Source organism: Notamacropus eugenii, chromosome 3, assembly GCF_028372415.1.
Source record: "Notamacropus eugenii isolate mMacEug1 chromosome 3, mMacEug1.pri_v2, whole genome shotgun sequence".
In the NCBI taxonomy this organism is placed as follows: Eukaryota; Metazoa; Chordata; class Mammalia; order Diprotodontia; family Macropodidae; genus Notamacropus; species Notamacropus eugenii.
Genome location: NC_092874.1, coordinates 120,957,867 through 120,982,504, shown reverse-complemented (window position 1 = coordinate 120,982,504; position 24,638 = coordinate 120,957,867). Strand labels below are relative to the sequence as shown.

At 45.4% G+C, this 24,638-nt stretch overlaps 1 protein-coding gene across 1 annotated transcript; it reads left to right on the top strand.

Annotated features, from left to right (window-relative positions):
* The first annotated feature begins 8,276 nt into the window (after positions 1 to 8,276).
* On the top strand, positions 8,277 to 24,424 carry SMO (smoothened, frizzled class receptor). Its single transcript, XM_072652783.1, has 12 exons — positions 8,277 to 8,645; positions 13,507 to 13,712; positions 14,911 to 15,120; positions 15,947 to 16,119; positions 16,506 to 16,725; positions 16,831 to 16,954; positions 18,331 to 18,423; positions 19,406 to 19,514; positions 20,379 to 20,564; positions 21,046 to 21,194; positions 21,859 to 21,993; positions 22,638 to 24,424. Exons 1-12 carry the CDS (start codon positions 8,318 to 8,320, stop codon positions 23,060 to 23,062), a joined length of 2,358 nt encoding a protein of 785 aa, XP_072508884.1. The 5' UTR covers positions 8,277 to 8,317; the 3' UTR covers positions 23,063 to 24,424.
* The last annotated feature ends 214 nt before the right edge of the window (positions 24,425 to 24,638 follow it).

The following is a 24,638-nucleotide window of genomic DNA, read 5'->3' as shown; positions in this document are numbered from 1 at the left end:
GAGCCGGGGGAGTGTGGAGTGGAGAAGGCAGAGGGGCCCGACCAGCCGTCCTCTTTCTCCATCCTTACGATTCAGCCACAGTCCCCCTCCTGGAGAGTTCTGGTGCTCGGACCCCCTCCCTGGTTTCAGGCCTGTCCAGACTGTAAACAAGATGGTTCAATCCCTTTAAAAGTCTTGACGTAATGAGATATTAAATATGTACCTCTGAGGCCAAAACAGGCATGGTAAAGACCAGAGAAGGGCTTTTTTTGCCTTGTGTAGTGTGGGGCTGTCCACCAGGCTGAGAAGGGAAACTCATACAATAAACACTGACTGGGACTGAACATAATGCTTTTTGAATCCTTTCCTCCTAAACCTGCTCTCTGGATTCCTGAAGGACACCACACCTTGCAGCCCACTGGGCCACCAGGCTTAGTGGACAGGAGGCCTCAGGTTCTCCCCCACCCCTGGTTTCGTCTCCACTGGGAACACAAAAAATAAAAATAGCAAATAAGTGTCTTTCCTTCTAGGAGGTAGGAGGGGAAAAGCATTTCATGGGCTTAAAGCTGGGGGGGGGGGCACATAAATTTTATGATTTTACAGTTTCCCACATTAGTAAACTCTTGCTGGAGCCCTTTGGGAGAGTGGGCAGTGTATGTGTCTACCTTATTCTTGGGGCTGAATTGGGTGGGAGTACTCATTGACTCTTCTAATCCAGAGCAAACCTAATCAAGGAACTGGGACAGTTGCAAAGAGCCCTGCAGCCCTGAATTCCAGTCCTGGTCCTTGCTATTTAATTGTATCCTCATTATCTAGGGGGAGAAGGCCTCCTTACCCCAGTTTCAAAGTGAGAGATCCTGGGGTGAAAATAAAAGCACACCAGGGTGTTAGAAGAAATATTTTCCATCATGTCTTCAGAGTCTTTCATCACTCACCTGTTTTGTTCTGTTTCCCACACCTATGTTTCATTAATAGCAACTTCAATCTACTGACCTTGGAGTATAGGCTGCAAACCAGTTTCCTCAATTCTGCCACATCAAATCCTTTTCTCTGAAATTAGGGCTGACCCACCATTTGACTGTCAATGGGTCCTTCACTTTTTATGATGCTCCCAGGAAAATCACAAATAACCATACATCTGTTGTTCAGTAGTGACCAACTCTTTGCAACTGCATTTGAGATTTTCTTGGCAAAGATACCAGAGTGGTTTGTCATTTCTTTCTCCAGCTTCAGATGAAGAAACTGAGGCAAACAGAGTAAGGGACTTGCTCAGGGTCAGATTTGAACTCAGGAAAATGAGTCTTCCTGACTCCGGGCTTGGCACTCTATCTACTGTGCCACTTAGCTGCCCCATTACCATTCCTCTAGACCACTAGTGGGAACCTGCCACCTCAAGGCCACCTGTGACCTTCTAAGTCCTTGGGTTCAGTCTTTTGACTGAGTCCAAGTTCTACAGAACAAACCCTTTTATTAAAGGGATTTGTTCTGTGAAGTCTGGGTTCAGTCAAAGAGCTGAATTTGAGGACCTAGAAGGCCACAGGTGGCCTTGAGGTGGCAGTTTCCTCACCCCTGGGTTAGACCCTGTCTGCTGAGTTGTTTGAGTATGTATCTTGTATGAGTTTGGGGGGCTGAAAAATACATCATGTTGAGCCTCTCCAAACTTAGCTAGACAAATCTTCATATCAGATGCACAATCTATCAACAGAGCAGAACTTGGAAAACTTTGCAGTTTAAAGGAACCTGATGGAGCTTTCACTCCACCAGAACCCAAGATTACCTCTGCCCCTTTATGAAACAAATAGACACTAGGGAAGAACTCTATCCTTTTTAAGAGATCCATATTCATTTTCTGGCTTAGAAAAAGACATTCATCCTAAAGGGAAAATGATTTGATGATAAGCAAGCTATAACACAATTTTATAAGGTTGTAGTTGTAGTATAAGGTAGGCAGAAATGTAAACTTTGTTGCTGGGGTTTTTATTTTAATCTGAAGACCACTGGACCCTGTTTGTTGCTTCCCTCTCCCCACTTCTGAAAACATGGAACATTCTGATCTCTCTTCCTGTTCACCTACTTCCCAGCAAGGTCATTCCAACTCCTGAACCTTTCTGACCATTTATGGTAAACTGTCCAGCTCTGGTTCTGGTGGATAGATGAATGGGAACCTGTGGGAGCTGGCAGAAGGTAGGATGGCTAAAGGAGAAGGGGGTCTGTGAGTCTCATTGTAGTAACTTGGCATAGAGGGTAAGGTAGGCTCTAACCACCGACAGTTTACAGAGACTAAGTGGCTCACACGGGAAGTCTAATGAAGCTAGAAAGGACATTTAGTAGTGTTTTCCATTCTCCCCTCCCATATCATGAATACAGGGTTCCAGACACATAAAGGATGCTCAATAAATACTGACTGAGTCACTCCCTCTCCTGGGTCTTCTGCCTGACATAGTGCAATGTGTGGATGTGTTAATACTGGGTATGGCTTTTGAGGGCCTCCTTCACTGTCCTCCTAGCTGAAGATGGAAAACCTGTGCACACTGAAAGGCATTCATTGCTTTATTTCCTCCCCACCCTTGGGACTAGCCAGGTCAACAGGGACAGGGAGAAATTTCAAAACAAGGAACCCATGATTTCCTGACACACCAGAAAAAGTATGTCTTACTTTAGCTACTGCCATGAGAAGTCTATTCTTTCCAAAAGAGCCATAAACTGAAAGACATTTTATATTCTAGAAATGATGCTGAGAATCAACAGATGTTCCATACCTAGGTAGCTAATGCAACTTGCCTAAAGGGTAATATTATCTGGAAGGCATCCTGGAAGGTAGGGCCCTTGAGTCCTATTTGTGGCTCTCTCCCGGATCTACTCTGTGACACAAAGTACATAATATTGTTTTCAGTCTTCTGGGAAGCTGAAAAATTACTTTGAATCAACATAGAATCAGCTGCATCTAAAGCACACAAGGCCAACCTTTGCAGGTACAAGGAATATAAAATACCAATGCTGTCTTATCACAGATGAAGTTCACAACTTCCTCTTACTGGTCCAGCTTGACATTAAGTCATCCCCCACCCCATGAGGGTGGAATTGAGCAGAACAAGGGAGCAGTGTTAAAATGACCACTTTCTGCTTTGAGAATGTTGGCACCAGCTAAAATGTAGATGAATACCCTTGATATTTACAGTAATCTCTGGACAGCCAACCAAAATAAATTGGCTAAGATGGTCCCATCATGATATTAACATTAGGAGACAGAGAGAAAAGATGGAAAAAGATGGATCAGATTCTTTTCTATCGGAACTGCAGGGGAGAAACAACATTCTGGGTATGACAGATAATTACCCAGAAGTTATGGTCGAGCATTATAGTGGCAATGAATTAGTCTTCTGGGAACCTGAAAAATTATTTTGAGTCAACGTAGAATGCAGCTGCATTTAAAGCATATGAAGCCAATCTCGGCGGGTGTTGAGGCTGGCTACTTAGAATGCATGGTACTTGGTCAGCAAGCTGTGAACCAAGAATAGGAAATCTGAGTTGAGGTCAGGTCAAGAACTGTTGGTCAAGAGACCTTCAGAAAACCAGTTCTGAAAAGGAAGGTCGTAGTTGGTAATAATAACTGGCTGATGGTGGAACACATAAATACATCTTCCATACAATGAGCCGAGTCGGAGAGACCAGGAGGGTGTTTGTTAAATCAGGGGCGAGGCAAAGAAGCAACAACCAGGACTGATTCCAAAAGGGCAAGTTACAACAACAGAGCTTCACTATCAAGTGCTGCCTTTTAGCAGGGTGTACCACAGGTTTTCAGGAAGCCCTGCCCTGGGGCCCACAGTGCATCCTGGTCTTAAAGGTGAAAAAATGGCATAGGGGATGGCAATATAGTACTGGGAACAATAGCTTTATATGTTTCAGCTCAGGATTTCTCCAAACCAGGCTTGGGAGGTTGTTACATCTTCAAAGTGGAAGGGGGCTGAGTGGGTAGGGAGTTTTCTGTTGGGTTCTTTCATTCATAGGATCATAGATTTAGAACTTGAAGGAATCAACAAGTCCAACTTTCTCATTTTACAGATGAGAAAACTGAGGCTTAGAGAGGTGATATGATTTGCCTTGAGACACACAGTTAGTGTCTGAAGTCAGATCCAAACCCAGGTCTTACTGACTACATCTAGCATGCTACCTACTATTCCACAATGCCTCATCCCCAAACTCTGTGGCTTCTTTCCATTTTTTCCCTTTACAAGGTTAAGGCCGAGGACTTGTCCTAGGACACCTGCTCCAGATGTCCACCTCAGGCCATGATACTTTCATTGAACATTTCCATTGGCTGTCTAGTCATAATCTCAAACTTACCATGTCTTAAAACTGAACTAATCACCTGCCTTCACTTGACCTCAAACTTGCTCCCCCCTCCTGATTTACCAATTTTGTCAATTCAGTGACACCCCAATTTTCCTAGTGACTCAGACTCAAAACCTCAAAATTATCATTGGTTCTCCCTCTCTTTTTCATCCTTCACACCTAATTGACCTTAATAAGTCCTACTGCTTAATGATATTATTCCGTAATGATCATTCTCAAATTCACTCATTTTTCTCAGTTTTCACTTGGAATCTTCACCTGTTTCCTGACTGACTTTTCTGCTTCTAGTCTCTGCCCTCCAAAATATCCTGGCTGATTAATATTTCTAAAAAAGCATTTTGATCATTGATTTTTAATCACTTCCCTGCTCAGAAATTGTCATTACTTCCTTGATGCATATAAAATTGAACCCACACTTTTCTGTCTGGAAATTAAGGTCCTCCAAAGCCTGCTTCCATCTTACCTATGCTCTTGGTCTTCTGACACTTCCCTAAAGCCAGAGATTTTAGGTTTTTCCATTCTATTTATTCATTTACAATAGCTTACCTTTCTCTTACCACCCAGCCAAAGTCTCCCTCTCCCTAAGAGCCCAGTTCAGTGTTGACTTGCCCCATGAAACTTTTTCAAATTAGGCCACACTGATCACTTCCATCTCTGCAGTTCTGTAGCACTTATTACCATTCATTCATTCATTCATCCACCCACAAGTCATTTATCAAGCACAGGTGAGGCTCAAGACATGTAAAGAAAGACATGTAAAACATGGTTCCTGTCCTATAAGAGTTTATGATCTTTGTATTGTTAGTAGAGCATTTCCTATACATAGACCCAATGAAAATGTAAGATTTTCAGGAAATAAAGCTATAACTTGTCTGGCACAGTACTTTGCATATATTAGGCCTTAATAGAGATATACTGAATTGAAATGAATCCCTTGACATTCTCTCCTCTGGGTATCAATCATGCAGAAGAGGATGGCAGGAGTTAGGGATGCTGTCTGTGACCAGTCTGTGACTGCAGATTAAATAATTGATTCCTAGAGGACCAAACTATTCTTGGTCTCAAGAGTATTACACTGTAGGGACAAAAAAATTTTAAGGCAAATGAGTTAACTCAAATATGAAATATGGTTAATATTATATAAGCAGGAAAAGAAATGACATCCTAAAATACAGTCAACCTAGAATTTCTTTCAGTTCAATAAATTTGGATTAGAAGTGCCTATTATGTGGCATATGAATAGAGGAAGACTGTTACAATGGATAATGGGAGGGCCTGGAGTCCAGAAGACTCATCTTCCTGAGTTCAAATCCAGCCTCAGACACTTAATTGCTGTGTAACCCTAGGCAAATCACTTTACCCTGTTTGCCTCAGTTTCCTCATCTGTAAAACTAGTTAGAAAAGGAAATGGCAAAACACTCCAGTATCATTGCCAAGAAAACCCCAAATGGGATCATGAAGAGTTGGACATGACTGAGTGTACCACCAGTGCCCTTTCTACCATACCAAGTTGCCTCCAATATCAGGTATCATCCAACTGACAGAACCATGGAGCCTTCTGGTATTAACATTTGTTCAAGGCACTGTGCTAGACACTAAGGATGCAGAGATATACCAGTATTTCCTCTCAATTAGATTGCAAACTAAAACTCAAGGAGGGGAAAGACATGGAGACAGTGTTATATAGTAGAAAGTCCTGCCACTTGCTGAGACAATTCATTTAACTTCTGAGTCTCAATTTCCTCATCTGTAAAACGATGGGATTAGACTACATGACCGATAAGATCCTTTCCACACCAAAATCTGTGGTCCTACTAAGCTATAAAGCACAAAGGAAAGGTCCTGTTAATATACTAAGGGAATCTTGGGAAGAGTGAGAGAGACCACATTCAGCTGGTAGAGTCAGGAAAGGTTTTGAGGGGAGCTGACACTTGACTTGGGCCCCCAGGGAAGGCCTTCTTACAGTAAATAAAACATCCTGAGGGCATTCTTAGAGAAAAGATAAATGCTACAGACTTAAACTTCTGCACGGTGAAATCCAGCAAGGATGATCAAGATGGAAGTAAGACATTAAGCACAAATGGGAGCAAGCTGACAAGGGAGAAAAGCAGAGAACAGCTGTATCAGACTGGACAATCTGAGATGGGACAGGGCAACTGGCAGCTCCTAAGTGGAGAAGGCAGAGCTGCTGCTATGGCTATTACAAGTGACAAAAATTCAAAGGTTAGTCTTCAGACTGCAGGGAGAAAATATCCTGCTCACTCTTACTGTCTTTTTCTCTGTCACACCTGCACACACGGGTAACCACAGCCATAGCAGTAGCAGCAGATTTAAGGCTAGAAGGAGGCCATCTAGTCCAACTCCCTTAATTTTACAAATGAGGAAATTGAGGCCTGAAGCCATCAAGTGACTTTCCAAGAGTCACACAACTAGTGGAAGACAAAGGTGGGGTTTGAACCTAGGTTATCTTACTCTAAATCCAAGACTTTTTGACTTCTTTCATGTCTGCTGCATCTTTCAGCTTAAGGAATGAGAGAAATGTGTGAGTGAAAGGGAGAAAAAAAAGACAGAGATAGAGACATTCAGACATAGAGAGAAAGAGGGAGACAGACAGAGAGAGCCTAGCTCACAGCAATCGATCTCCACCTCTCCACTCCTAGACACCACCACTCCCTCACCACCTCTCCAGCAGAGCAGGGTATATTATAGTCACTTATAAACAGGAAGATACAAGGTGAAAGGAAGGCCAATGGATAAGGAAAACCCGAGGCTTGGTGCCGTGGAAATAGCAGTAATTTTGAAGTCAGAGCACCTAGGTTTGAATTCCCTTTTCTGTCACTTGTTGCCTTCCTCACATTGAGTAAATCACTTAATCTGTCTGAGCCTCAGTTTCCATATCTGTAAAATGAGGGGCAAAATTGGATTAGATCTCTCAGGTCCCTTTGAACTCTGAGTCCATACAGTTCCTCTTCAGGAACTGGAGAGTCGAAAGAAACTGAAAAAACCGAGCGCTTAAGTGGCGCTACAATTCAGGGGTCAATCCTGGAGAGGAGGGGAGCTGTGGAATACAAAGGCTAGCTCCTGGTGCCTAGGCCCCTCTTTTCCTACCAAACTCTTTTGACATAAATCCCTGAACTACGGTCTGGCACGAAGGATCTTCGCTCTTGCAAACCATCAAGAAGTGGGAGAAGAATCCTTATCTCAGATCTGACTCTCCCCTCCGGCTCTATCCAGTTCCTGAGAAAGAAGTCTGTGAAGCATCTCCTAGCTCTCCAGCCCTGTTGTTTGGAGCGGGCTGCTGAGAGAGTAGTCTGATTCCCCTTTTCCCGGCCCCCGAGACGGCGGGGCTACCCCTGCCCCTCCCCTCTTCTCCATCCTCTTCCCTCCCCTCTCTGGGTCCGTCCCTCCCCCCCCGGCTGCTAGTTAAGGGGGGCCGGGCTTGGCTCGCTGCGGCCCGTGCATTCCTGAGTGCCGAGCAAGGGCAACAAAGGAGCCGGGGAGCCGGCGGGGCTCGCTTGGGGTGCAGCGGGGTGTTCGGCGGGGCAAGGCTGCGGCTCGGTGGTTGGAGGGCGGGGGCGGAGTGGGGGGGGGGTGCTGTCCAGAATTTACAGCCCACGCACTGCTGTGTTTGCTGGGCGCGCTGGAGGCTTTCCTAGTGGGAGGGGGAATGGGATCGAGGATCGGGGGCCCGGCGTACTCCAGGTGCTGAAGCAGCCTTGGGGAGCAAGGCGGAGGGGTGGGGGCCCCGCAGTGGGGCCCGGGCCGCAGCCACCCCAGCCATGGGCAGCCCGCTGCAAAGTTTGCAAAGTTGGGCGCGGAGGGGTCGGGGCGCGGGCGGCGTCCAGCGGGGGCCGGAGCGGGGCTCGGCGGACCCCCGGGAAGTCTGAGCGGCGCCCCCGGGCCCTCGGGGGCCTGTGTGCGCTGCCGGGGGGGGTCAGGGAGGGAGGGGGCTGTGTCTCTTTCTGCTGAGTTGGCGGGTCTGGCCATGGCCGCGGCTCGGCCCGCGCGGGGGCCGCCGCTCCAGCTCCTGGGGCTGAATGTGCTGCTGCCCTTGCTGCTGCTTGGGGGCCGGGGCCAGGGGGCGGCTGTGAGCGGGAACAGGACCGGGCCTGGACCCTGGAGCGGGAGAGCGAGTGGGGCCGAGACCGGCCCGCCCCCCCTGTTGAGCCACTGCGGCCGTGCAGCCCCGTGCGAGCCGCTGCGTTACAACGTGTGCCTGGGCTCGGCGCTGCCCTACGAGGCCACCTCCACGCTGCTGGCCGGGGACTCGGGCTCCCAGGAGGAGGCTCACAGCAAGCTCGTGCTCTGGTCCGGTAAGGGCGGAGGGCCACGTCGGGGCCCTGGGAGAAGGCACGGTGGTGGGGGATTGTGTTTGTGTGTGTGTGTGTCCGCGTGTGATGGACTGTCCGAGGGAGCTTTGGGACTGAGGTCCCGTGGCGTGCGGGATGCAACAGATGGGGAGGGGGCGCTCTGAGGAGCCAGAAGTAACTTACTTGTGCACATTAGGCGTTGAATAGATGTTTTTTAATGGAAGTGAAGAGGCAGGTTACAAGGGGCCTGTGTAGATTAGGGGTACAAATGATGCTAGTGGGGTTGGAAAATGGAGTCAAAGCCATAGGGAAGTTCATACCTTAGGAAGGGATCCAGGTCAATGTTGCCCCAAAGTTCTTTCCCTTAGGTGGAGTTCTCAGGGTTACAGAGATACCCTGTGAGTGACAAGAGATAAGATCCGTAACTGAGGGATGGAGGGGAAAGGTAGGAGGACTGGAGGGGCCTTATTCATTTGGAAAAGGAATGTGAAGGAAAGGATTGAGATACGAGAGTATTGTTAAGGGATGGATAAGTGGAGAGTAAAACCCAGAAAAAGGTAGCTGAGGATTAAGTCAAGAAGAGCCAGAAAGTTTGGAGATTTTTTCATTTGGGGGTCAGTCTGATGACTTCTTCCTCTCCCCTCCTCCCCACCCTGTGGTTCAGCCTCAGGTTAGATAGGCAAAGATTTTTCATCTGAGTTTTCTCGTCTGGAAAATAGGGACTGTGATATTGGCCTGAGTCTGGGAAAAAGCAAAATAAAAGTCAGGAGGCTTTTATGAGTTCTTTTTAGTATTCTAGGCCTTGAAATCCTTAGGTTGGAAAGGATTCTTTTAGTACACCGCAATCTTAGATTTTTTTGAGCTAATGGATGATTTGCATTTAGGATTTGAGAGGCACTAAACATGGTAGAATGGACCCACAGGGCTCCTTCATTATCAATTTTTTATTTTAGAGGATTCCCTAACTCCTGGCCTACCACCTTAGTAGCTGATGGTTGTGGAGGGGTAGTATCTTTCTCAAATTTGCCCCAAAACACTGACTAGGTCCCTGGGCCTAGGCAGGATGGCGAAAGAAGAAAAGATCAGAAGGATACATATTATTTGTCCTAAGATCATAGATTTAGTAGTGGAAGAGACCTTAGAGATCATTTAACCCAGTAGTTCATAACCTGGGGTCAGTGAACTTAAAAGAAGTCTGTGGACAGATTTTAGGGGGTCTTTGAACATGAACGAAGGAAAAAAAGTGACATTCTTAGTTTCACTAACATCTAACTTAAACTCATCATTTCCCTAAGTTATTTTAGAACATTATTCTTGAGAAGGCATCCATAGGCTTCATCAGAAAAGGGGTCCATGCCACATACAAAAATGGTTAAGAAACACTGGTTTGACCCAGTTCTCTCATTTTACAGATTATGGAAACCGAGATTCATTCAAATTAAGTGAGTTGCCCAAGGGCACTGCATTTGAACCCAGGACTTCTGACTCTCCATCCAGTACTGTCTACTAAACCACACTATTCTTTTGTAGCATATTTGGTATATCTCATAGCTAGCTCAGAGACATATCTTCAGCAGTTACTCATTACTTCTGATAAAGAAGTTTTAAAATGTAGTATTATCTGTGTTTATTATAGTGTACTATAATAATATAACTCTGATTCCAAGGTGATACATTCTCACTGGAGCCAGGCAGGATAGGATAGAGTGAACAGTTGGACAACAGTGATTTGGGTTCTTAGGGACCTATGCTCTGAAAAGTCCCTGTGGGATGGAGAATATTGCAATACACAGCTTAGTGTAGTGGAAACATTGGACGGAGAGTTGGACAGAAGAACTTGGTTCAAATCCAGTCTCTGACCTTAAGAAGAGAAATTATTTTGGGCAAGTTACTTAACCTCTGAATTTTACTTTCATCCTTACTGAAAATGGGCATAAGATCTTCAGTACCTACTTCCCAGGGCCTGTTGTGAGGATCAAATGAAATAAAGCAGGTGCTTTGCAAATATCTTTTAAAGCTATAGACTATTTGATGGCATCTATTATTATTTACTAATGAAATATGGAAGAAGTATGTACCAGGTGCAAAAATCATTCGCTTCTTTTCTGATGGGTCAGGGTCAAGGAAGTAGGTCCAAAGGCTAAGCACCCAGTTGTTTGAGCTCACCTTGAAATTCTTTCTTCCTTATTTCATTCTTACCAGCTCTGCCTTTTCACTTTGCTGAGTTGTGGATGATTTGTATATTATTACCCTAGGAAGTGGCTGGTAATATGGAGAACAGAACAGGGGAAAATCATGAGTTGTTTGGACCCATGGGGTAGATGGGTGGGAGAGTGAATAAGGTGGCCTTCAGCTTTGTTTGAGACCCACAGTCAGTGTCATGAGCTGATGTGGATGGTGGTTTGATCTGTCTCCAAGGTTGGGATCTTACCCAAGAGAAGGACATAGTCAGCAAGGTCCACCAAACCCTGGAGATGTTTGTGTGGAGTTTTAGCCATCCCAGGAGACCATGAATAACTTAGGCTGCTTTCCTAAGTTGTAAATTCCCTGAGGACAGGAATCCTTCGCTCTTTACTTTTCATAAAGACTGCATGGACCCCAATATTACCAAGTACAGTTAAAAAAGATTAAAATCAACAAAATCAATAAAAAATATATAAATAATATTACATTTCAAAACTAAGTCAGTATGCAATCTACAGGACTCTTTATGCATGAATTAATGGCCCCTGTTTCTATTTGAGTTTGACACCATTGGTCTAGAGGACTGAGTACTGGCAGAGGTAGTTGCCCTATTAGATTGTAAGCTTCTTGAAGGTAGGTTTTGTTTCTGTATTCCTGTCAGGAAAGTTGTTATTATTGTTCAGTCATGAATGACTCTTTGTGACCCTGTTGACCATAACATGCCAACAAGATTCATGTGGTTTTCTTGGCAAAGATACTGTAGTAGTTTGCCATTTCCTACTCCAGTAGATTAAGTGACTTGTGTAGGGTCACACAGCTAGTAAGTGTCTGAGGCTGGAATTGAACTCAGATGTTCTTGATTTTGGGCCCAGTGCTCTATCCATGGAGCCACCTATCTGCTTTCCATGCCTGGAAAGTAGAAGGTGCTTAATACTTGGTTATTGTTTGGTACATGAAGGTATGATGCTCAGCTCAAAACCTGAAAGATTTAGGAGAGCTAAATGAAGTTGGTATTTATCCTTAGGAAATTTACCAGGTTACGTTAGATCTGGAATCTCTCTTGGATCTTTTGAATTCTAGACCATGTCTTATTCCAGCTTCTTCTAATATCTAGAGGGAGATTCTAACTGAGAGGAAAAGGATGTCTCCTAAGCTTTGTCCCTTCATGAATGAAGCCTAACTCCCAACCAGTTCCATTTAACAGGCATTTATTAAGTGCCCACTTTGTGCCAAGTCACTCTGCTAGGCATTGGTGATACAAAGACATAAATGAAAACAGTCCTTAACCTCAAGGAATTTTTTTGGAGGCCAAAGAAGGCAGCTCCAGGTAGAGCCAATGAGCATGATTGATGCTGGTGCATCAGTGTCTAACACTTCCCCATACCCTTGCCCCACAAAGTCAATCAGTCACCAAGCATTTATTGAGTGCTTCCTACGTTCTGGGCAATGTGCTAAGCCCAAGAGATACAAAGAAAGGTAAAACACAGCCCCTGTCCTCAAGGAACTCATGTTCTATTGGATAAGGTCCAGAGAAGAAAAAGGGCAGTCCAGTGGAGAAAACACTGGATTCAGATTCAGAGGACCTGGGTAAGATTCCCAACTCTGCTGCCTTCTGCCTATGTGACTTTGGGTAAGTCATTTCACCTCTCTGGACCTCAGTTCCTTGTATGTGAAATGAGGGCCTTCCAGCCCAAAACCTATAACCCTGCGACCTTATAAGATAGAAGTTACCTCATTGTTTGTTTGGGGTTAGGAGGTGGGGAGAAGTGATTTTGATAGAGTCCAATGTCGTTCAAGGGAGGGAGGAAGCCTTTTAGGATGTTACCTCTCAGGGATTCTGAAATCATGATGCGTTTGAGCTGTGCAGAGCTCCTTTTGGGATCATTATAATGTGCCCTACGTGCATGCTCTGGAGATATAGTAAGGATGGCTGTTAGTCTAGTGAGGTAGATCCCTCAATGCCCGCATTATTCTTCAGAGGTGGTAATAAGGAGCCCTTCACAAATACTGACATATACACACCCTGGACCCCAGAATCCCAAGTGTTAACTCTGATACAATTGACTTAGGAATAGACTAATGAAGAAGTAGGGTTGGATGAGGAGGGGCTACTTAGGGGCAGAGCAGGAGATGGAGTGGGTCAGCAGGGATAAGGAATAGGCAGGGGCGATGGGGCGGGCTGGGTGGAGAGTTCCAGATGCCTGTTTCTGGCACCTTTCTTCCTGCTGACATGCACAGAGTCTCCTCTGTTTTTCTCCATGTGACTTCCTGTTTCTTCTCTCTCTGGCCACGGAATACCTGGCTCCTCTGACCACCTCTTCCTATGCTCCTACCTCCTCTCTTTCACCACAGCTTGGTAAGGGGGAATGAGGGTTCTGGGGGTTTAAGCAAGTGGAGAGGCTTCTGAGGTCTTGAACTGGCAAAATGCATCATTGAGTAAAGGGGGTGGGGGTCTCTTGCCTAGGTGTCTCAGGTTCCCCCCTTTCCACTGTGAAAGGCTTCAAGATCACTAGTACAATCTGTTACCCTGACTTGATGCCTCTGACCACACCTGGTCCACAGTATTACAAGGACAGGTGCCGTAAGACACATTGGGGGTATATGGAATACTGTATTTAATCAGAGGGGAGGGAGCATCTCTTCACTGCCCTGTTTGTCCTCACTGCTTCCTTCATCCCAGGCCTTCGGAATGCTCCCCGATGCTGGGCAGTGATTCAGCCCCTGCTCTGTGCTGTCTACATGCCCAAATGTGAGAATGATCGGGTGGAGCTGCCTAGCCGAACCCTGTGCCAGGCTACTCGGGGACCTTGTGCCATTGTGGAGCGAGAGCGGGGCTGGCCCGACTTTCTGAAATGCACCCCAGACTACTTTCCAGAAGGCTGTCCAGTAAGTGGGAGTGGTAAAGACCAAAGGACTCCAAATTTGAGAGGATGCTGGGATATATTTTACAAATTTCTGGGTTTTTAAACTTTTTCTGTGTCATCTGCTAGCTTTTGCGTATTGTCTATAGCTTCTAAAAACTCCCCCAAAACTCCCATTTAATTTCTTATATCTTCCTTTGGTATATTGAAACCCAGATGGGGAAAGTCTCAATGTGGAAGGGATATCTATACTCTTATTCTATAACCGGGAAGTTAATAAATGTAAGCACCAAATCAAACAAATCAAACAAAATTAGCTTGGATCACTTCAGCCAAGGGAACATCCAGCCTTTGCTTTAACACCTCAAGTGAGGGTGAATCCATTATCTCTATAGACAGCCTATTATATTTTTGGGTGGTTCTAATGGTTAGAAGTTTTTCCTTACATGAGCCTCAACTCCCTTTCCCTCCCCCCCCCCCCAAAAAAAATCTGGAAATACTAGAGCCCAAGTGCAGTATTAGACTGTGACAAGGTATATCAACTTGTGGTCAGATTGCTATGTTTGAGAAGAAGCAAAGGAGGATACTGGAAAACTTGAGCTGAGGATGAACTGATCAGCCAGGCCCTAATGGGTGCTGGGCAGTACAGTGGATGCATCATTTGACCATGAGTCAAGAAGTCCCAAGTTTTAATCCTGCATGAGACTCTGGCTTTGTAGCCCTGGGCAAATCACTTAACCTTTCTTCGCCCCAGTTTCTTCATCCAGAAAGTAAAAGCACCTCAGAGGGTAGCTATGGGGATCAAATGAGGTAACATGTAATACATTTTGCCACCCTTAAAGCTCAGTATAAATTCTAACTGTTATTATTCGCATTGGTATTATTGGATAAGTGTCTAGAATAGGAAGCCATCACTACCCTGACGCTTTTACTTCATCAGTGGAGTCTAGAGACACAGATGTAAAATAGCAGCTAAATAATGATGCATGACAGAATTTGATCAAGTGCTAAGTCTGTGAAATAGATTTTAAATGAAATCATTACATGTTATTATAAATACAAATTTATGTACAATACAGATTTATTGGCATTGTTGTATACATGCCACTTATATGCAATATAAATACAAATGTATATACATTAGTGTAAATGCAAATTATTCCACCACTTTTCCCCTTTGTATTCTCTTCTTCTCATCTTACCCACCCTGATGATATCCCTAGAATGAGGTGCAAAACATCAAGTTCAACAGTTCGGGACAATGTGAGTCACCCTTGGTACGCACAGATAACCCCAACAGCTGGTACGAGGATGTGGAAGGCTGCGGGATCCAGTGCCAGAACCCACTTTTCACTGAGGCTGAACACCAGGATATGCACAGCTATATCGCTGCCTTTGGTGCCGTCACTGGCCTCTGCACTCTTTTTACCCTGGTCAGCATGGAGGGGATGGGATGGGGAGAAAGAGGGCAGCATCCTAGGTCTTGAATGTGGGAGATCAGGGAGGTGAAGAGGCCCCCAAGGCTGGAGGAGTTCAGTTCAATTCAATTCAACCAGGATTGAGCATCTTCTATGAGCAAGACATTGTCCTAGACCCTGGAGATGCAAAGACAACACCAAAAAATCAGTCCTTCCATTCTCTTGGGGCTGGGAAGGTTCAGAGATACAATATTAAATAAATACAAAGTATAAAAGTACATACAAAGTAATTTCTAGTGAAGGGTAGGGAGAACACTAACAGATGAGTGAGCAAAGGCCCGTAGGAGTAGGCACCTTAGCTTAGCCTTGAAGGGAGGTAGGAGTTTCCAGAAGTGAAAAAGGAAAGCAAGCTGGGTATTACAGCTTGGACAAAGGCTGGGAGAGGGAGAAACTTTGAGCATCCTGTGGGCAGAGGTGTGTGTTGTCAGGGATTAAAGACAGGAGAACCATTAGTATACTGGGTTTATGAAAAGCTAAAGGGGGCTTAATAGGAGCCGGCTTGGTTAGAGAGTATTCACTGTTGAGGGAAGTACTAGGACAGGGATGGGGAACCTGTGGCCTTAAGGCCACATGTGGTCTTCTAGGTCCTTAAGTTCAGCCTTTTGACTGAATCCAAATTTTACAAAACAAATGTTAAAATTTGGATTCAATCAAAAAGCTACATGTATCCTTAAGGCCATAGGTTCCCCACTCTTGCCCTAGAGAATGAGTGGTAGCTGGGAGCCCATGGGGTAGGTAGACTACACAGTTCCCCCTCAATGTACCATTTGTCCCCACCCAGGCCACATTTGTTGCTGACTGGAAGAATTCGAACCGCTACCCTGCTGTCATCCTCTTTTATGTCAATGCTTGCTTCTTTGTGGGCAGCATCGGCTGGCTGGCCCAGTTCATGGATGGTGCCCGCCGGGAAATTGTTTGCAGAGCTGATGGTACCATGCGGCTAGGGGAACCCACGTAGGTGCCCGGAGAACCTAAAGGTGTTGGGGGGTATCGTATGTCTGAGGGAGCCCATTTAGGTATCCGGGGAAACTAAAGGCAGGGGAAGGAAGTTTGGAAGAAGTTAGCATATTCCAGTCTTCTCACTAAGGAAGCATCAACTTGGAATTAGAAAGCAGTGTAAACTTCAGATCCAAGCCCTTGGAACCTGTGTTTAGCTCATGTCCCTTCTCCCCACCCCTTTCCAGCCCACATTCCCTGTCACCTTAAGGTCACGTCCTCTCTGGCATAATCAGTCTGATAGAGTCACTATGAACTTGGCCTGCTGGGATATTTTAGAAATTTGGTGGGGGAAGAGAACAGTGGGACAGGCTACTTTAGTGACACCATACCTGTCCCCACAGCTCCAATGAAACCTTATCCTGTGTTATCATCTTCGTCATCGTCTACTATGCACTAATGGCGGGCGTGGTCTGGTTTGTGGTGCTCACCTATGCTTGGCACACCTCCTTCAAGGCTCTGGGCACCACCTACCAGCCCCTTTCTGGCAAGACCTCCTACTTCCACCTGCTCACCTGGTCACTGCCATTTGTTCTCACTGTGGCTATTCTTGCTGTGGCCCAGGTACAGGGGCCAGAGGCTAAGGGAAAGGTTGGGGGCCGGGAGGGCATGGGAGCAGGTAGGGAATTATGCGACCAACTATCTTCTCCAACTCTCCTCCCGCTTTAGGTGGACGGGGACTCAGTGAGTGGCATCTGTTTTGTGGGCTACAAGAACTACCGTTACCGAGCTGGCTTTGTGTTGGCCCCTATTGGTCTGGTGCTTATTGTTGGGGGTTATTTCCTCATTCGAGGTGAGTGGGAGGCCCAGGATCAATCAATCTACAGCTATTTATTAGACTCTACTCTGTATTAAGGTAATAAACATTAGCTGACATCTTACATAGTGCTTCAGAGCTTACAAAGTAATTTATTGAAGGATGTGGTAGCCCACACCAATAATCCCTGATGTTGGAGAAAGCTAAAGCAGGTGGATCACTAGAGCTCAGGAGTTCTGAGCTACAGTAGGGCTAATGCCCATCAGGTGCCCACACTAGGTCTGGCACTAATATGATGAGCCATTGGGAATAGAGGACCAGTAGGGTGCATAAGAAGGGCACTCTAGGATGCAAAAAGAGAGCAAGTCAAAGCTTCCATGCTTCTCAGAATGGGGATAGGGGCCACAACCAGCCACTGCACTCCCAGCCTGGGCAAGATACAGAGACCCAGTCTCAAAAACAACAACATTAAAAGTACTATAGGACTCTTAGAACAGTCTTATGATGTGAATAGAGCACTGACCCTGGAGTCAGAAGGACCTGAGTTCAAATTTAGTCTCAGACACTTGACATTTTATTAGTTGTGTGACCCTGGGCAAGTCACTTAACCCCAATTGCCTTGTCTTCCCCCCTCAAAAAAACCCCTCTAATCTCATGATGCAATTCCTGTAAGTATTATTATCCCTATTTTATAAATGAGGAAACTGAAACTCAGGTTAGGTTACTTGGTCATGGTCAGACAGCCAGTAAATTTTAGAGACAAGATTCAAACCCAGATTTCTCTTGATTTCAAACCCCACACACCTTTCTTCACATGTTGTTCTTCTTGGCCAGGAAAAACCTTCTCAATTCTGCAATCCTAACCATGACCAACCTTGGACCCATCCTGTTGCCCCACTATATGCGTTTACACCATTTTCACACCTCTCAACTTCCACCTCACTTATGTGCCTTTCATCCCCTCCCCAACAGGACATAAACCCTACGTCTGTTAATGATACCTGTGTCAGACTTCCCCAAATACATCCTATTTTCCACTAAGCTCTTTTGTTCTCTTTCTGTAATTCAATTTACAGTCTGGCTCTTCACCTTCACATGTGCCTCCATTGAGATCTCCATTTAGTCTGTGTTCTCTAGCACTAACTTGCCCTGTCAGCATTAGTTCAAAGTGGCTGGTCCAAGAATGGGCCTTTCTTCCCGCTTGCTTTGACTCCTCGGCAACAATGGTTTGTCCTGTTCCTGGTGTCTTATTCCTCTGTAAAGTTTTGAGTGTCTTTAATCTCCACTCTTCCCAAGCTCAAAGTCAGCACAGAGATTAGTTTGCTTGGGCTCATACACATGATGCTTCTCTATGGGATTCCCTTGTCCGGCAACCTTGGAAGTGCTGGGTTTTTTTCCTTTTTTTTTTCTAGGAGTTATGACTCTGTTTTCTATCAAAAGCAATCACCCTGGGTTACTGAGCGAGAAAGCGGCCAGCAAGATCAATGAGACCATGCTGCGTCTGGGTGAGTGGGGCTGCTCTGTAACACATGCCGATCCCTCCATTCAATTCAATTCAACCTAATTGGTATTTATTAAGTGTCTGTTACATACATGACATTCCGCTAGGATACAAAGAGAAAATGGCCCATAGCCCTTACCCTCAAGGATCTTACGTTTGGCAGGTAGGTGGTACAGAGGATAGAGTAATGGACTTGGAGTTAAGAAGACCAGACTTCTAATCACTGAATTGAGTCACTGTAGGACCGTAGGCAAGTCACTTACCCTCTTTCAGACTCAGTTTCCTCATCTGTGATGATAACAACACCTAGCTCCCAGGGTTATTTCAAGGATCAGATGAGTAGTCTGTGTATGAGGCGCTTTACAAACCTTAAAGTGCCATATAAATGCTATTATTATTACATTTTATGTTGTTCCTTTATACTCCACTCTTACAAAGATGGAAGAAAAGCAGTGAGAGATGGGTTTCAGACAAGGGCTCTTAGAGATGCCAGCAGGGACATACTATCTGTCCTGTGACTCAGTGACACAAGGGAACAGAGAAGAGGAATGGGAGAAACAGGACATTCCTAGGTACTTCACATTCACCTGAAATGGGAGGGGAGATAGAGATGATAGTGGGTCACGTGAGACCCTCCGAGTCCCTAACTTCTTCCTTGGTCTCTGGCCCCATTTGTGGGCTACAGTAAGAGCAATGTTTTAGTCCATGCTGTTCTGTAGGACCCCTCCATCAGTTGGAACCATTTCTCTTACTTTCTGTTCAAACAAACTAGGTTTAGTTCTACTACAAAGTAGTCTAGTACTGAACCTAGTTTGACTATATTCTAGTAGTCTATTACTGAGCAGCTAGCTGCCTTTAGGCTCCATATGAGAAACTTTTCCTTCTCCCTGCTTCTCTATTCCCTGGTAGTGAGGTCTAATCCACCCAACAAGAGCATCACCAACTTGGGGATGGAGTAATGGGGTAACACCTCTGCTCCCCCATAGGCATTTTTGGCTTTCTAGCCTTTGGCTTTGTACTCATCACCTTCAGCTGCCATTTCTATGACTTCTTCAATCAGGCTGAATGGGAGCGAAGCTTCCGGGACTATGTACTGTGAGTATGGGGCTGGGACTCTGGAAGGGGAATGAGGGTGGAGCCAGGGTTGCAATAGAGAGAGTCCTGTGTCTGGCAGCACAGGAGGAAATTTTTGCAGCCTCTGAATCAAACAGGAGCCAGCACTGGCTGATTTTGTTCTTCAGGTGGGATCTGTTTTGTCTAATGCCTATGCCTAATTAACCATGTCTCCTTGAGTGCCTCACAAGTCCCTTGGTTATTAAGGCTTCCTTCAAGGCCAGTCTCAAAGCTCCCTATTGCTTTGACTAGCTTATCTCCAAGCTCTAACTCCTGAGTCTGTTTGTCCATCAGCCCTCATGTCCTTAATTTGTGGCACAGAACTGTTTTATACTTGTTAGTATGGCTTTTGTGGTCATTAGCAAATTATTTCATGCCTTACCTTCTCTAATTAGGCTCTATATTGAACATAGGGACCGTGTCTTTCGAATTTTGTGAATTCCCTCCTAGCAACTAGCATGAGCTGTGCATAGCAGTTAATTTATTATTAAACTTGGAGATGTATTTAAAAGGTCATCAATCTGAAATACCTGTAAGAGCTTTTCCTACATTTACCAGTCATATGAATGATGGATCTGACAGCAGGGAGCATGAGTAGTTTCTGAGCTAGAGGACAGTACCCTTGCCATAGGTGACATTTAACATTTTTATTAAAATAGATAGCTGCAGATATTGATTTTTCAGACCGATTTTTTTTTCTGGCCTTGGAATGAAAGCCTTCACTCATTTGTGAGGCCAGTTTAAAGGATTGGGCTAAACTTTTGGCAATACTGGGATGCTGGATATCTGAGGCGGTCTACTGAGTCATGTCCTTCCCCCCTCTCTCTCATCCCTCACCACACACAGGTGCCAAGCCAACGTGACTATTGGACTACCTACCAAGAAGCCTATTACTGATTGTGAGATCAAGAATCGTCCTAGTCTTCTGGTGGAAAAGATCAACCTGTTTGCTATGTTTGGAACTGGTATTGCCATGAGCACCTGGGTCTGGACAAAGGCTACTCTACTCATCTGGAGACGCACCTGGTGCAGGTGGGGCCAGCACAGAGATTTATAAGAATCTCAGTCTTTTCTGTCTCATCTTCTCTTTTCTCAGCCTCTCTCCAGCTGTAGTATTCAGTTGCCCCTGCTGTCATCTAATGAAATTGGCTAGGGAAGACCAAGCCTAGCTTCCTGGTGCTCACTGGCACTTCCTGATGGTACCAGGTGCTCCTGACTACCTGATTCATTCCTAGCAAGGTGGAAATATTCCATTTTGAATAAGAAGTTGTTTAAATTTGGAGAACCCAGCATTTTTCTCTTCTCCTCTTTGTTGCTGGGAAGACCTTTTTTCTTTGGGATCTATGAAGGTTGAGAGAATTTAGGTCATCTGGGAGGTGTCTTATCACCCCTTGTGAACTGTAAGGTTTGTGCTTAGACAAATCAAAATGGAGTGGTTAATTACTATTCTTCTTTGAAAAATATTGATGGAAATCTATTCCCTGCCCCCCATCATAACCTCTTTTCCCAATAGGTTGACTGGGCAAAGTGATGACGAACCCAAGCGAATCAAGAAAAGCAAGATGATTGCCAAGGCTTTCTCTAAACGGCGGGAATTGCTACAGAATCCAGGCCAAGAGCTCTCCTTCAGCATGCATACTGTGTCCCACGATGGTCCTGTGGGTGAGGCTCTGTCCCATTTCCAACCCCAACAATTTTCCTTCCCAAAAGAGGATGGCATGGAGATATGGACTGATCCTTGGCTATGGGAAATGAGACTCTTGCTCCCTCTCTTTCTTTTCTCTTACCCTCTTTTTCTCCTGTTTCTCTATTCTTTTCTTTTCCTCTTCCTCCTCCTCTTTTATGTCTGTCTACCTTTCTCCTTTTGACAGGATGATTTGACTTTTGTGCTGGTCCGTTGGCTCCAGTAGTTATTTTCCATACAATTTTCCTTTCCTCCATTCGGGATCCCATTTGCTGAAGTCAGACATGGTTTGGAAGACTTTGTTCTCTATGCCAGCATGGTGTAGTGATAAAGATCTGACCTCAGTCAGGAGGAGCTGAGTTCAAGTCCTGCCTCTCACAAATTCTAGCTATGACCCTGGGCAAATCACTTACCCTCCCAGTGCCGCTAGACAACTCTCAACAACTCTAAGTTGCAGAATGTGTACTTTTCTGCATTGGTAGAAGGAATTTCTTTACCCAAGGTTCTACATCAATGAAATCATGGTGCAAAACAAACTTTCTCTATGGAACAGAAGTATTGACTGAAGGTACTGAGAAAGAAAGGGGTTTCAGGTTGTGCCTATGATGATGTTCTTTTACTATCCCTCTTTTTCTTCCACAGCGGGTTTGGCCTTTGATCTCAATGAGCCCTCAGCCGATGTCTCCTCTGCCTGGGCCCAACATGTCACCAAAATGGTGGCCCGAAGGGGAGCTATTCTTCCCCAGGATGTCTCTGTCACTCCTGTAGGGACTCCAGGTATGAGGGGCAGAGGTTGGGGGGGAAAGAAAAGGGGAGCATAGTTTACAGGAGATGCTTCAGGGCAGGAGCTCTTGACTTTTTTTGGTTCGGTGGACCCTGTTGGCAGTCTGGTGAAATCTACAGATCCCTTGTCAGAATCATGTTTTTAAGTGCATAAAATAAAACACACAGAATTATAGTGGAAACTAATTATATTGAAATACAGTTACTAAAATTTTAAAATTTGCAGACCCCAAGTTAAGAACCTTTGCTCTGGAAGAGGCAGTAATAAAATGAAAAAAAAAAAACCGGAGTAGGAATGGTGAGATCTGGGTATTAGTTTTGGCTGCTATTTTGCTTCATGACTTTGAACTTAACTTCTCTGGGACTTAGTTTCTTCATCTGTAAAATAAGAGGATTAAACTAGTTAAATCATAGGATGCTTTCCAGAGCTAAACTTCATGGAATTTGATAGTACTAGAGCCTAAGGCTAGTAGGATTGGGAGATTACAAGGACAGAATTGTAGGTCCTACAGCAGGAGAGCACGTAGTCTAGGATAAGTGATGGGAGGTAGGCAGAGGCAAGGGAAGGAGTTAGTTAGCTCCATAGTATTCTACAGCATGAATAAATAACCTCACGGTCTCTTTCTCCTTTCTCCTAGTACCCCCAGAAGATCAAGCTAACAAGTGGCTGGTTGAGGCAGAGATCTCCCCAGAGCTGCAGAAACGCCTGGGAAGGAAAAAGAAGAGAAGGAAGAGGAAGAAAGAGGTGTGCCCTCTGGCACCACCCACAGAGCTTTGCCATCCTGTACCTGCACCTAGTGCAGTGCCCCGCCTGCCTCAGCTGCCCCGGCAGAAGTGCCTGGTGGCAGGGGCCTGGGGAACAGCAGAGACTCATCGACATGGAGCTTGGACCCTGGTCTCCAACCCTCTCTGTCCAGAGCCAAATTCTCTCCAAGATCCATTTCTGCCAACTGCACCGGGCCCTGCAGCCTGGGCTCAAGGTCGTCGGCCTTGTCTAGCCCCCATTCATTCCCGTACCAACTTGATGGAGGCTGAGTTACTGGATGCTGATTCTGATTTCTGAACCTTTGAAAGCAGGACCTGGGTTGAGGGTGGGGGTTGCTGGCAAGTGGGAAGAAGTAAGACTCTGGTCCCCTGACTACATCAGGCCAGGGCCAGGAGTAGGCAGCTTTTCTCCCTTCCCTTTTGCCTGCTCCCCAAGGCATCGCCTATTCCCAGAGACCCCAAACTCCCAAGGGAGTTATTTCTCTCTGGCCCAGGATAGCAAGACTGTGGGAAAGAGCCCTGGCTAGCTGAATTTCCATGGTAGAACTGCCCTGCTTCTCAAAACTGACTGCTCCCTAGTGGGTTTTTCTTTGGGCGGAGATCAATAGCTAAAGGCCCTCATTTCCCCCCAGCCAAGCAGGAATTGGGCTGAGGACAAACAGTGCTTGAAAGAAGGATGATAATACATAGTGCCTAGTATGTTGACAGTAGAGGTCCCAAGCAGGAGAAAGGTAATGGTGCCTAGAAAGGTAGGCCTAAGAAGGAAGCAGAGCCTATATAAGGACCGCTGAGGAGACAAAATCCTACTCAGCCATCTTCAGACAAGAAGGCTGAAGCTAGGAATGATAATAATGTGTCCTGGTCTTTTGTCTGAAATGGGGCAGAGAATTCCCTTCTTCCCTTTGTAGGCATGGAATGGGGAAGAGGGTTGACGGCTCCATTCCTGTAAAAGCCAGAGTGCCCTTTAGCAAGGGCCCCACAGGTTTTACTGATGACCTGTAATTTAACTTGTTCTCCTCCATCTTTCCCCTACCCTTCTACTCCTTCCACACGAATTCATTCTTTTCTCCTCTTTGAATTGTTGTCTTTTCCCCCCTCCCTGTTATGTTTGTTTAGCACTCGGAGCTATATTCTGAAGCTCTGGGTAGTCACCTCTTCACCTTTTACTTTGTAAGCCCCATCTCCAGGAGAGACGTTGGTTCAGCATTGGGGTCTCAAGCTAGGACTATGAACGTTGGTTCAAAAAGGGAAGTGGTGGGTTGTCCTTCATGTCTCCCTAGGACAGATAATTCCTCTCTTGGCCTGTCTCTTGAGAAGTGGAGCCATCATTCTGAGGGTCTGCTATGGGGGAACTACAACAGAAGGGCATACATTGCCCTTCCCATCGACACAACCTGAGTACAGGTGTTTTATCTCCCTTGCTTGGTTGTTGTCCTTCATTCTCGAAGAGGATCAAAATGACATCACTATGCTAGAGTCAAGTTACAGTGTGTCTGACTGTGGCTGTTTTAATCTATGGTACTGTTAATTCCCATTCCCTATCCACCTTCTTCCCAAAAGTCAGGCAGCAGAAAGCCTTGGAACCTTGTTGGATTCTAGGTCAGGGGCATGGGGATTTGGGTGAAGGACTCTAAATAGCCAATTAAAGGTTTTGTACAAATTCTTGCTTATTTTCCTGAATGCCTCTGCCTTGGACTTCATATTTGCTGCCACTGACCACTATGGTATTTGAATCCTGTTGTCTATCAAGACCATTTCCCAACCTAAGTTCATGGTGTTCATGAGGCCCACTTGCCATTTAGATTTCCACAAGATAAGTTTTCCCATGACTCCATGTCTCAAAGCCTGGTTGATTGCCTCAAAAACATATTCTT

Coding starts and splice junctions, on each gene's coding strand:
- SMO (XM_072652783.1), top strand. CDS start 8,318: ATGGCCGCGGCTCGGCCCGCGCGGGGGCCGCCGCTCCAGCTCCTGGGG. Junction 8,646..13,506: donor CAAGCTCGTGCTCTGGTCCG/GTAAGGGCGGAG, acceptor CCTTCATCCCAG/GCCTTCGGAATGCTCCCCGA. Junction 21,994..22,637: donor CACTCCTGTAGGGACTCCAG/GTATGAGGGGCA, acceptor CCTTTCTCCTAG/TACCCCCAGAAGATCAAGCT.